This window comes from Ascaphus truei, chromosome 13, assembly GCF_040206685.1.
Source record: "Ascaphus truei isolate aAscTru1 chromosome 13, aAscTru1.hap1, whole genome shotgun sequence".
Lineage (NCBI taxonomy): Eukaryota > Metazoa > Chordata > Amphibia > Anura > Ascaphidae > Ascaphus > Ascaphus truei.
Window position 1 is genome coordinate 34,275,266 of NC_134495.1, and position 13,062 is coordinate 34,288,327.

At 53.4% G+C, this 13,062-nt stretch overlaps 1 protein-coding gene across 1 annotated transcript in view; it reads right to left on the bottom strand.

Annotated features, from left to right (window-relative positions):
- Positions 1-13,062, bottom strand: part of PSME1 (proteasome activator subunit 1) — a 36,049-nt gene that overhangs the window by 14,130 nt on the left and 8,857 nt on the right. Inside the window, exons 3-8 of the mRNA XM_075569046.1 lie at positions 8,899-8,931; positions 6,701-6,763; positions 5,668-5,745; positions 3,874-3,919; positions 2,137-2,234; positions 1,877-1,945 (exon numbers count right to left, since the gene is read on the bottom strand). Coding sequence (XP_075425161.1) covers positions 1,877-1,945; positions 2,137-2,234; positions 3,874-3,919; positions 5,668-5,745; positions 6,701-6,763; positions 8,899-8,931 — 387 coding nt within the window. The remainder of the gene's footprint in view (positions 1-1,876; positions 1,946-2,136; positions 2,235-3,873; positions 3,920-5,667; positions 5,746-6,700; positions 6,764-8,898; positions 8,932-13,062) is intronic.

Below are 13,062 nucleotides of genomic sequence, written 5' to 3' on the forward strand. Positions count from 1 at the left end.
TGTTGTATAACAGTACTGTGAAATGATGCGGTAATAAAGGGTTTGATGTGTTTTTGCCTTTCCAGGAGTGCCAGCGAGCAGCGATTGCTGTGATATGAGTTTCAGGGGGGGAGGGGGGGGGGTTGCGGGGAAAGTGCTGTCAGATTGTGTCTAGCTAGTCAGGGCCCAGAGTTGCTGATTCCCCTAAAAATGTACCCAGGAATCAGGTCTTATTCCTGCATACATGTAGGCACATGTCCCGGCAATATCTCCCCTTGAAAACGCTTTTGCGACTCACAACTAGGGGTCCCCTGCTTCAGCACAGACCAGGTATACATAGAGAGAAAGAACCCACTGAAAGCACTCAATATCCCCTAATTGTGCAATGATAAGTATATTAAAAATAATCTTTAATGCTATACTGATTAAAATAATGGGTGTTAAAATACATCAATAGACACACATATATATAAACCCTACTGATGAGTATATAAGATACTCCGGGTTGGTAAAGTTAAGGAAACGTAAGAGGTTTATTGGATCAAAACGTTCCCAGGGATCTGATATGCAGTGATCCCTTATAGTGGTAATTAGGTATACACTGGTGTAGGGGGAAAGCTAGCTGATAGCCTGTCCTGTTTAACAGACAGATGTAAGGTATTCACGTGAGAAGATGTACTTTTGTTCACAATAGTGATGTGCAGATAAATTAGTCGGCGCAGTATATCCGGTAGGACCTCACTATGTATGGGGTAATAAGTCCTTAATCACCTGACAACAGCTAAATTGCTCCAAGGTAAAGGAGCTAGCTGAAATACACAGAGTGAAATTACAGTGGTATATAGATTCCTGTAGACAGTGTGGTTTGTGTATGCCTGTGCGCATATTCATGAATGCGCTTCCACTGTCTTAGAATACTATTGCCACCAAGACCTCTGTATAGTGTGGTTCACCTATCTTTTAGGTCACAGATAGGAGCGAGGTGAGTGTATAATGAGGTATAGCAAGGTGAGTATTCTGCCAATGTGCAGAGATGTATACACAGATTGCTGCTAGCTGACTGAACAGTTAGTGGATTAGCCCAATGATGGCTTGTTAAGTCCCTTCAACTGCAAATATACTAACATGAATGACCTAAATAGAAGCTGTAAACTCCATACGTACAGAGAGCTCCTGTCAATAATTGACATCTGCACTGGAGCTAATCTACTCCTAGAAACGGTGTGGCTGTTGGTATGCCTATGCACATATTCATGAATGTGCTGCCACCGTTAGGAGTCTATGATTGCTGATGTCACAGTGATACAATATAAATTCAGATAGCTCCCCCCTTACCAGTGCTTCCCGAGTCACCACTTAGACTCTTGCCCACTTGGAAGGGAACAGCACGCGAGCCGTCTGGCAGCTGTATGCTGTGATACTTGAAATGCTGCCACGAGAATGCTGACGGCGCGAGTGCACGTGACGGGTGCCGACGCGCGCGTTTCGCGATTGGAAACGCTTTCTCAAGGCTTAGTTAGTGTGAGGCACAGACCAGAAAGGGAAACAGAGATGTGAGGTGTCCCTGAAACAGTCAAGGGGTCCCTAGGTTAGTGGGGATACCCAGTACATGCCCTGGTCACCCAGAACCAGTATAGGGGTTCTGAGGTACTCCAACCATATATATAAGGTTCCCCAAAGTATATTCTGGAATAAAGTGTACTTTATATGGTGTTTTGCGTTTACTATAAGGCTCTATGCAGCCGGCCTGGGCATATGTTCAAGGTGCCAGCTAGTCTGCATAGAATCCATAGATGAAGGAGGAGACGGGATGTTGAGGGGTGTCGGGGTGCAAAGTGGACGGGGTAGGGCGGAGTACTGGGTGCGGAGAACAGAGACACACACACGTCATTGGTACCTGAACCGCGACTCCAAAATTGTTCCCGTCTTCAATCTGAGGAATCTGAAGCTGCAGCCACAGGGCGACCTGTGTGTGACAGGGAGAGCCACGCGTGTCAGGGACACGGAACTCCCCTTCTTTCTCTCTTCCTTGTCCCCTAACCCCTCTGCTCCCCCTATCTCCTCCCCCCATTCCCTCTCTCCTCCCCCCATTCCCTCTCTCCCCCCTCATCCCCCCCTCTTTACCCCCTTCTCTCCCCCCCCCCCCCCCCCCCTCACCATGTTCAGTCTTTCTTTTGCTTCCTGGATTTCAGATTTGACTCTCTTCTGCAGGTTTGCAATTTTTTCATTGCAACCGATGGGACCACATGGGGGACCTGGGGATGAAGGGGGGGTGGGGGGGAGAGAGGCGTGTGAGGGGGGGGAGAGAGGCGTGTGAGGGGGAGTTGGAGAGGCGTGAGAGGGTGGGATGGAGAGGAGTGTGAGGGGGGGATGGAGAGGCGTGTGAGGGGGGGGATGGAGAGGCGTGTGTAGGGGGGATGAAGAGGCGTGTGGGGGATGGGGAGGCGTGTGAGGGGGGGGATGGAGAGGCGTGTGAGGGGGGATGGAGAGGCGCGTGTGAGGGGTGAGGGCGAAGCGCATGTGAGGGGTGAGGGAGAAGCGCATGTGAGGGGGAGGGCGAGGCGTGTGACGGGGGAGGGTGAGGCGTGTGAGGGGGCAGGGGGAGGCGTGTGAGGGGGGAGGGTGAGGCGTGTGAGGAGGGAGGGCAAGGCGTGTGAGGGGGGAGGGAGAGGCGTGGGGGGGATGGAGAAGCGTGAGGGGGGGTGGAGGGAGAGGCGTGTGAGGGGGGGTGGAGGGAGAGGCATCTTAGGGAGGATAGTCGTGTGAGGGGGTGAGAGGCGTGTGAGGGGGGATGAAGAGGTGTGTGAGGGGGGGATGAAGAGGCGTGTGAGGGGATGGAAGCGTGTGAGGGGGGATGGAGGCGTGTGAGGGGGGATGGAGAGGCGTGTAAGGGGGGGATGGAGAGGCATGTGAGGGAGGGATGGAGAGGCGTGGGGTTGATGGACAAGCGTGTGAGGGGGGAGGTGGAGGGAGAGGCTCTGAGGGAGGATAGTCGTGTGAGGGGTGAGAGGCGTGTGAGGGGGGTGAGAGGCGTGTGAGGGGGGAGAGAGGCGTGTGAGGGGGGGAGAGAGGCGTGTGAGGGGGGAGGCACATGAGGGGGGGGAGAGGCGTGTGAGGGGGGAGAGACGTGTGAGGGGGGAGAGAGGCGTGTGAGGGGGGAGAGAGGCGTGTGAGGGGGGGAGAGGCGTGTGAGGGGGGGAGAGGCATGTGAGGGGGGAGAGGCGTGTGAGGGGGAGAGGCGTGTGAGGGGGGGAGAGAGAGGCGTGTAAGGGGGGAGAGAGAAGCGTGTGAGGGGGGAGAGAGGCGTGTGAGGGGGGGAGAGGCGTGTGAGGGGGGAGAGGCGTGTGAAGGGAGACAGAGGCGTGTGAGCGGGGAGAGAGGCGTGTGAGGGGGGATAGAGGCGTGTGAGGGGGGAGAGAGACGTGTGAGGGGGGAGAGAGGCGTGTGAGGGGGAGAGAGGTGTGTGAGGGGGGAGAGGTGTGTGAGGGGGAGAGAGGCGTGTGAGGGGGGGAGAGGCGTGTGAGGGTAGACAGGCGTGTGAGGGGGGAGAGAGGCGTGTGAGGGGGGGAGAGGCGTGTGAGGGTAGACAGAGGCGTGTGAGGGGGGGAGAGAGAGGCGTGTGAGGGGTGAGAGAGGCGTGTGAGGGGGGAGAGGCGTGTGAGGGGGGGAGAGGCGTGTGAGGGGAGACAGGCGTGTGAGGGGGGAGAGAGGCGTGTGAGGGGGGGAGAGAGGCGTGTGAGGGGGGGAGAGGTGTGTGAGGGGGGAGAGGCGTGTGAGGGGGGAGACAGAGGCGTGTGAGGGGAGACAGAGGCGTGTGAGGGGGGGGAGAGGTGTGTGAGGGGGGGAGAGGCCGTGTGAGGGGGGAGACAGAGGCGTGTGATTGGGATTTTTCACCTTTCTCCTCCTCATCATCCTTCTTTTTCGCGTCTTTTTCTTTCTTCTGGAAAAACAAGAATTAACCAGTTACTTCCTGTGCACACAGCAGCAGGACTACAACTCCCAGAGGTCCCTGCTGCTGCTAGAGGGTCACGTGACCTGACAGCCAATCAGTGCAGAGGAACAGAGGCGGAGCGAGCACGCTGAGCACACAGGAGTCCCTGGGAGCTGAGGCAGATCCGCCTGCCAGCAGAGCGTTGGGTTGTTGTATAACTATATGTGCGAGGGGGTATTGGGGGGGTCCCGCCTCCCGCGCTCCTAAGGCTGCGGTTATAGTGCCGGCGACGGCGATGCCAATTCGCCCGAAAACAAAAGCATTGCCGCCGCCACGTGCGCTTATAGTGCGCGCGACAAGCGACGGAGCGACGTCGCCAGAACCCGCCGCCGGCAAAATTTGATTTTTCAAGGCCCGTCGTGTCATGTGACGGCCCTTTAACAAATCAAATTGCGGGAATCCCGCAATGCCGCCGACCGGCGAAACATAACTTTCGCCGGTGGCAATGGGTGATGTCACCCATCGTGTCGCCGTCACTATAGGCGCGGCCTAACAGTGGCTGACGTACCACATTACTATAAACCTGAAATTCTTTACAGCCGCGTGTTATACTGTATGACCCCGGGAAATCCCTGGTATACACAGGGGAGGCGTGTGACACGTGTGTGTGTGTGTGTGTATGTATGTATGTATGTATGTATACAGGCATACCCCGCATTAGCGTACGCAGTGGGACTGGAGCATGTATGTAAAGTGAAAATGTACTTAAAGTGAAGCACTCCCTTTTTCCCACTTATCGATGCATGTACTGTACTGCAATCGTCATATACGTGCATAACTGATGTAAATAACGCATGTGTAACAGGCTCTATAGTCTCCCCGCTTGCGCACAGCTTCGGTACAGGTAGGGAGCCGGTATTGCTGCTCAGGACGTGCTGACAGGCGCATGCGTGAGCTGCCGTTTGCCTATTGGGCGATATGTACTTACTCGCGAGTGTACTTAAAGTGAGTGTACTTAAAGCGGGGTATGCCTATATATATATATATATAATGGAAATATTACTGTATGCTCATCTGCATGTCTTAGACTGGTCTGCAACCCTGCCTTTCACCATTATCACCCAGCACACAGCACTTCCACTGCAGCAAGGGATTCTGGGAAATGACATGCAAATGAGCACACCGTGCCACCTTTTACTTCAAAACCATTTTTAACATGGTTCCCTATAAGCTTAAGCTTGCTGCATGGTCACAGCTTTGAGCACAGCCAGGGTTAAGATGCATACCCAGTAAACCCCCCCACAGACAGCTGTTTCGACCTTAATGGGTATCGTTATTTGGGGCTGGTTATACTGACTTTGCAAAAATGAAGCAATGTGGATAGGTTTTACCAAACTTAGTTATGTTATGGTGGGTAAAAAAATGACAAAAACCCTCCCCAGCAAAGCATATAGCAACTGTATATCACGTCTAGGGAAGCAAACGGGTTACATAACACATCTGCGCGGGCAGGGAAGGGGTTAATCATTGCTCTGTTGGTCTCTGGCAGGGAAGGGGTTAATCATTGCTCTGCGGGTCTCTGGCAGGGAAGGGGTTAATCATTGCTCTGCGGGTCTCTGGCAGGGAAGGGGTTAATCATTGCTCTGCGGGTCTCTGGCAGGGAAGGGGTTAATCATTGCTCTGCGGGTCTCTCTTGCTTCGCAGGGGATGTTGGAGGGGGGGGGGCACGATGTTGCGGGGGGGGGGGGGTCTCTCACCTCTTTCTCCGGGTCTGGGAGGGGGATTTCCAGTTCTGCCCGTAGTGTTGTCAGATCAGAAATGTTCAGATCCGGAGACTGCGGGGCAAATAATACAACACTGGTGTAGCCAGGACTGGTCCAGACTACCCTGCCTCCTGTCACGTAAGGCCTAGCAGCTACAGGCAGTGTCAGGCTATCCTGCTGGCAAATAATACATCCCTAGGGGCAAGTAATGCGTCACTAGGGGCAAATAATACGTCACTAGGGGCAAATAATACGTCACTAGGGGCAAATAATACATCACATGGAGTAAATAATACGTCACTAGGGGCAACTAATACATCACTAGGGGCAACTAATACATCACTAGTCGCAAATAATACATTACTAGGGGCAAATAATACATTACTAGGGGCAAATAATACGTCACTAGGGGCAAATAATACATCACATGGAGTAAATAATACGTCACTAGGGGTAAATAATACATTACTAGTCGCAAATAATACATCCCTACCTGCCTCCTCCTTAGAGAGCAGCTTCTTTACCTTGTGCTTCATGAGGGGCCAAATACATGAATCATCGGGGCCTCAAGTACCCCCAGCCTGTATCTCCCCTCCCCCCTTCTTACCCTCTCTTATACCCCCAACCTGTATCTCCCCCCCTTCTTACCCTCTCTTATACCCCCCAACCTGTATCTCCCCCCCTTCTTACCCTCTCTTATACCCCCAACCTGTATCTCTCCCCCTTCTTACCCTCTCTTATACCCCCAATCTGTATCTGACCCCTTCTTACCCTCTCTTATACCCCCAACCTGTATCTCCCCCTTCTTACCCTCTCTTATACCCCCAACCTGTATCTCCCCCCCTTCTTACCCTCTCTTATACCCCCCAACCTGTATCTCCCTCCCTTCTTACCCTCTCTTATACTCCCAACCTGCATCTCCCCCTTATTACAGTCTCTTATACCCCCAACTTGCATCTCCCCCCTTCTTACCCTCCCTTATATCCCCAATCTGCATCTCCCTCCCCCTTATACCCCCCTCACTTACCTTCAGGAGCTTGTCCAGCTCAGAAATCTTCTGAGGGAATCCCACACTGACCAGCTGATCCGCCTGGGGGAGAACAGGGGGGGGGGGGGCACAGCAGTGAGGAGGGGAGCCACTGTGCGACAGCACTGAGGGGGGGGGGAGTGTGTAACAGCACTAAGGGGGGACCGTGTGTAACAGCACTGAGGAGGGGGGAACACAGTGACAGCACTGAGGGGGGGGCAGTGTGTGACAGCACTGAGGGGGGGGGCAGTGTGTGTGACAGCACTAAGGGGGGCAGTGTGTGACAGCACTGAGGGGGGGGGGCAGTGTGTGGCAGCACTGAGGGGGGGGGGCAGTGTGCAATAGCCCTGAGGGGAGGGGGGGGCAGTGTGCGACAGCCCTGAGGGGTGCGCCAGTGTGTGACAGCCCTGAGGGGGGGGGGGGTCAGGAGTGTGTGACAGGACTGAGGGGGGGCAGTGTGTGACAGCACTGAGGGGGGGGCAGTGTGTGACAGCACTGAGGGGGGGTGGGGCAGTGTGCGACAGCCCTGAGGGGGGGGCAGTGTGTGCCAGCACTGAGGGGGGGGCAGTGTGTGACAGCACTGAGGGGGGGGCAGTGTGCAACAGCCCTGAGGGGAGGGGGGGGGCAGTGTGCGACAGCCCTGAGGGGGGCGCCAGTGTGTGACAGCCCTGAGGGGGGCGCCAGTGTGTGACAGCCCTGAGGGGGGGGGCAGTGTGTGACAGGACTGAGGGGGGGGGGGGGCAGTGTGTGACCGCACTGAGGGGGTGGGGCAGTTTGTGACAGCACTGAGGGGCGGGCAGTGTGTGACAGCACTGAGGGGGGGTGGGGCAGTGTGTGTGACAGCACTGAGGGGGGGCAGTGTGTGACAGCACTGAGGGGGGGGCAGTGTGTGACAGCACTGAGGGGGTGGGGCAGTGTGCGACAGCCCTGAGGGGGGGCAGTGTGTGACAGCACTGAGGGGGGGGGGGGCAGTGTGTGACAGCACTGAGGGGGGGGGGCAGTGTGTGACAGCACTGAGGGGGGGTGGGGCAGTGTGCGACAGCCCTTAGGGGGGGGGGTGGGCAGTGTGAGACAGCACTGAGGGGGGGGGCAGTGTGTGACAGCCCTGAGGGGGGGTAAGTGTGTGACAGCACTGAGGGGGGCAGTGTGTGACAGCGCTGAGGGGGGGGGCAGTGTGTGACAGGACTGAGGGGGGGGCAGTGTGTGACAGCACTGAGGGGGGGGGGCAGTGTGTAACAGGACTGAGGGGGGGGGCAGTGTGTGACAGCACTGAGGGGGGGGGGCAGTGTGTGACAGGACTGAGGGGGGGGGCAGTGTGTGACAGCACTGAGGGGGGGGGGGGCAGTGTGTGACCGCACTGAGGGGGGGGGGCAGTTTGTGACAGCACTGAGGGGGGGGCAGTGTGTGACAGCACTGAGGGGGGGGCAGTGTGTGACAGCACTGAGGGGGGGCAGTTTGTGACAGCACTGAGGGGGGGGCAGTGTGTGACAGCACTGAGGGGGGGGCAGTATGTGACAGAACAGAGGGGGGGCAGTGTGCGACAGCCCTGATGGGGGGGGCAGTGTGTGACAGCACTGAGGGGGGGCAGTGTGTGACAGCATTGAGGTGGGGGGGGCAGTGTGTGACAGCCCTGATGGCGGGGGAGTGGCAGTGTGACAGCCCTGAGGGGGGGCAGTGTGTGACAGCACTGAGGGGTGGGCAGTGTGTGACAGCACTGGGGGGGGGCAGTGTGTGACAGCACTGGGGGGGGGCAGTGTGTGACAGCACTGAGGGGGGGGGCAGTGTGTGACAGCACTGAGGAGGGGGCAGTCTGAGACAGGGTCACTGTGAGGGACACAGGGTCACAGTGTGAGACGGTCAGTGTCACAGTGTGGGATAGGTCAGGGTCACAGGGTCACAGTGAGGGCCGGTCAGGGTCACAGTGTGGGCCGGTCAGGGTCACAGTGAGGGACGGTCAGGGTCACGGTGAGGGACGGTCAGGGTCACAGGGTCACAGTGAGGGACGGTCAGTGTCGCAGGGTCACAGTGTGGGATAGGTCAGGGTCACAGTGTGGGATAAGTCAGGGTCACAGGGTCACAGTGAGGGACGGTCAGGGTCACGGTGAGGGACGGTCAGGGTCACAGGGTCACGGTGAGGGACGGTCAGGGTCACAGGGTCACAGTGAGGGACGGTCAGGGTGACACACATGTCCTCTCACCTCCGTACAAAACTGCTCACGAAATCTCTCCACCTGTGTGAGAGGAGAGCGCAGGTGAGGGGTGTGGTTAAACACACACACACAGTGCGTAACATACATACACACACTGTGCATAACACACATGCACACACACACACACAGTGCGTAACATACATACAAACACTGTGCATAACACACATGCACACACACACACACAGTGCGTAACATACATACACACACTGTGCATAACATACATACACACACTGTGCATAACACACATCATGCACACACACACACACAGTGCGTAACATACATACACACACTGTGCATAACACACATGCACACACACACAGTGCGTAACATACATACACACACTGTGCATAACACACATGCACACACAGTGCGTAACATACATACACACACTGTGCATAACACACATGCACACACACACACTGTGCATAACACATACACACACTGTGCATAACACATACACACACACACTGTGCATAACACATACACACACACATACGCTGTGCATAACACATACACACACACACACACACACACACACACTGTGCATAACACATACACACACTGTGCATAACACATACACACACTGTGCATAACACATACAGTGGTGTAAAAAAGAAAGTACACCCTCTTTGAATTCTATGTTTTACATATCAGGACATAATAACAATCATCTGTTCCTTGGCAGGTCTAAAAATGAGGTAAATACAACCTCAGATGAACAACAACACATGACATATTACACCGTGTCATGATTTATTTAACAAAAATAAAGCCAGAATGGAGAAGCCATGTGTGAAAAACTAAGTACACCTTATGATTCAATAGCTTGTAGAACCACCTTCAGCAGCAATAACTTGAAGTAATCGTTTTCTGTATGACTTTATCAGTCTCTCACATTGTTGTGGAGAAATTTGGGCCCACTCTTCTTTACAACGTTGCTTCAGTTCATTGAGGTTTGCGGGCATTTGTTTATGCACAGCTCTCTTAAGGTCCCGCCACAGCATTTCAATCGGGTTGAGGTCTGGACTTTGACTGGGCCATTGCAACACCTTGATTCTTTTCTTTTTCAGCCATTCTGTTGTAGATTTGCTGGTGTGCTTGGGATCATTGTCCTGTTGCATGACCCAATTTCAGGCCCCTGCACTCTATACAGCTACATAGTAAGGTAGAGGCCCCTCAGATCCAACCCTGCGCTACGTCCCCACGGCTAGGGCTACCAAGGGTCAAGCTACGGGCATCCGCCAGGACACAGGTCAGAGCAACAGAAACCTGTAAGTACAGCTAACCCTACGCTGACCGCTGCAGGACACCGACCAGCACTATCTGAGGCAGTCGTCCATCGCTGACGCAGGTAACAGACCGCACGCCACACGCACTGGCTAAAGGCCTATATACACCTGCAGCATGGCAGCACTCAGACCCTCACCAGACACCACGCAGGAGAGTGACCACTCAGACACAGAGACTGCTACACAAGCAAGAGCGTGCAAGGCCTAAGCGGACAGTCACACTTACACAGAAGGCTCACGACAAATATGAATCTAATATTGACGCACACCGCAACAAGTTAGAGACGGCCAGGGTGATACTTAACTTGAAATGTGTAATGTCACAAATATTAGCGGATTAAGCAAGCTATAGCTCAACTGAGGTCATGCCATACATGTTACCAACTGCTCACAGGCATATCTCACCCACCTATATCGTGAATAAGTGAATATAAGGCGCTAACAACTTAAATACATATAATAGTGATACGTGCAAGTGCAATAATAATTAATATTAGTGCTCTAATAATAAGAAACCCTGCTCAAACCCTCTGGTAGAACCTGTTTCCAGGGTTCCAAGTAGAAAGATGTGTTTCAAACAATCCAGGAGGAGCAAAATATAGGGAAATAAAAAACAGAAAACAGTGCAAATTTAAGTGCAGACGTTGAGACTATGATGAAATATTAATGACGATATCTTGGCTCTGCTGGTCTATCTACTTACAAGATGTAAGTGGTAAGCATGCAGTTGGCAGATTGGGCTGCCACCCCAGGTAGTATCTGTGTATTTGTGGATATCCCTCCAGGCTTATCTCGTCAGGGTAACCATGGTATACATAGGGAGGAAACAAAGCTACATACTGTAGCGCGATCTGTCTTTCCAAAAACTTTATAAAATGAATATGAACATATAAACATATAAAATGTGCACTTACAATGTGCTAGAATTAAAATAGCATTTATCACAATCACAGTGATTCTAGGGGGTTTAATCCGATCTCACCGCCTCCTCTCTGGCTCAGGATATCAGCTGTCTGCAGCCTGGAACGCTCAGCTCCGTTTCTCCTCCGGCGCGTGTGACGTCACTGCTCAGTGGAAGGTACAGCTACGGATCCCTCACTAGACCAAAACACCACTCTACGCGTTTCGCCCAGCTCAGCAAGCTGTCAATGGCTTCGTCAGGAGTGTGTCACACTCCTGACGAAGCCATTGACAGCTTGCTGAGCTGGGCGAAACGCGTAGAGTGGTGTTTTGGTCTAGTGAGGGATCCGTAGCTGTACCTTCCACTGAGCAGTGACGTCACACGCGCCGGAGGAGAAACGGAGCTGAGCGTTCCAGGCTGCAGACAGCTGATATCCTGAGCCAGAGAGGAGGCGGTGAGATCGGATTAAACCCCCTAGAATCACTGTGATTGTGATAAATGCTATTTTAATTCTAGCACATTGTAAGTGCACATTTTATATGTTTATATGTTCATATTCATTTTATAAAGTTTTTGGAAAGACAGATCGCGCTATGTAGCTTTGTTTCCTCCCTATGTATACCATGGTTACCCTGACGAGATAAGCCTGGAGGGATATCCACAAATACACAGATACTATCTCACCCACCTGACAAGGACGAATACAGAAGAACGCCTTCGAGAACGGGACCGGCAGAAAGCAGCTGATCTGGAACGTGACCTGCAGACAGCAGCTGATCTGGAACGTGACCTGCAGACCGCAGCTGATCTGGAACGTGACCTGCAGACCGCAGCTGATCTGGAACGTGACGGCCTCGTGCAGACCGCTATTAAGGACGCGGAGAGCCAGACAAAGGACCTCTTGCTGGAGACTGCATCACAGCGCTCCGACGCATCCAGGCATTCAACAAGGTCAGCGCGATCTAATGTATCCAGCGCAAATGCAGGCGCTACCAGGGCGCGAGCTAGTGCAGTGACTGCATGTGCAAGGGCCACTTACAGTCGGAAAGAGGTAGCCATGAAAATGGAGAGAGCCCGTATCGAAGAGGAGCAGAGGGCTGCTGATGCTTCCGCTGCTACTGTCGCTGCTGATGCTGCTTCCGCCGCCGCTCCCTCTGTGCGTAGGAAGGTCAATTTAGAAGCGAACTTAGAGGCTGTGACAGAGAGGTCTGATCACACTGGAGCACCAGACCATCGGTACCCAAAACAGCGGGTCACCGGTATACTGCGTCTATCCAGACTCCGCCCGCTGGGAACGTGCCTTGGTCCTACTGAATCTGCAGAATATGTGAAGAGATTCCGGTCAGTACACGTGAGCAGGCCTCAAGAAGGTCTTAACTCAGTATGGCAAAGACTAGAGGAGTGCTATGGCAGCCCAGAGGTAATGGAAGACGCGCTCTTCAAGAGTTTTGAAAACTTTCCCAAAATCTCAGGCAAGGACAATCGAAGGTTGTGAGAGTTTGGAGTTCTGCTGTGGGGATTAGAGTTTGCAAAGGCATTTGTACCAGGTCTCAACTTTCTAGACACCACTAGTGGAGTGAAACCCATCTCGGAGAAGCTGCCACATAACCTTCAAGAGAGATGGACCCCACAAAGGTTCAAGATACAAAAAGGAGACGCAAGTCGCCTTCCCTCCTTTTTCATTCTTCTAGCATTTCATTCGTGAATCAGCAAGAACAAGGAATGATCCTAGCTTCGACATAGGCACATCTACTGTCTCCAATAAAAGCTACTTGAGGAACGAAAGACCAGTAACAAGATACGGTAATACAAAACACCTATCTCAGTCCACAGGACAGACGTGTCTTCTACAACATATACAGGTTTTAACTACCCTTTTGCTACAAGCCAGAAAACAGGGGACCCAAACAGGGAATGTCGAATACACAAGAAATCACATCCACTTAACAAGTGTATTGGGTT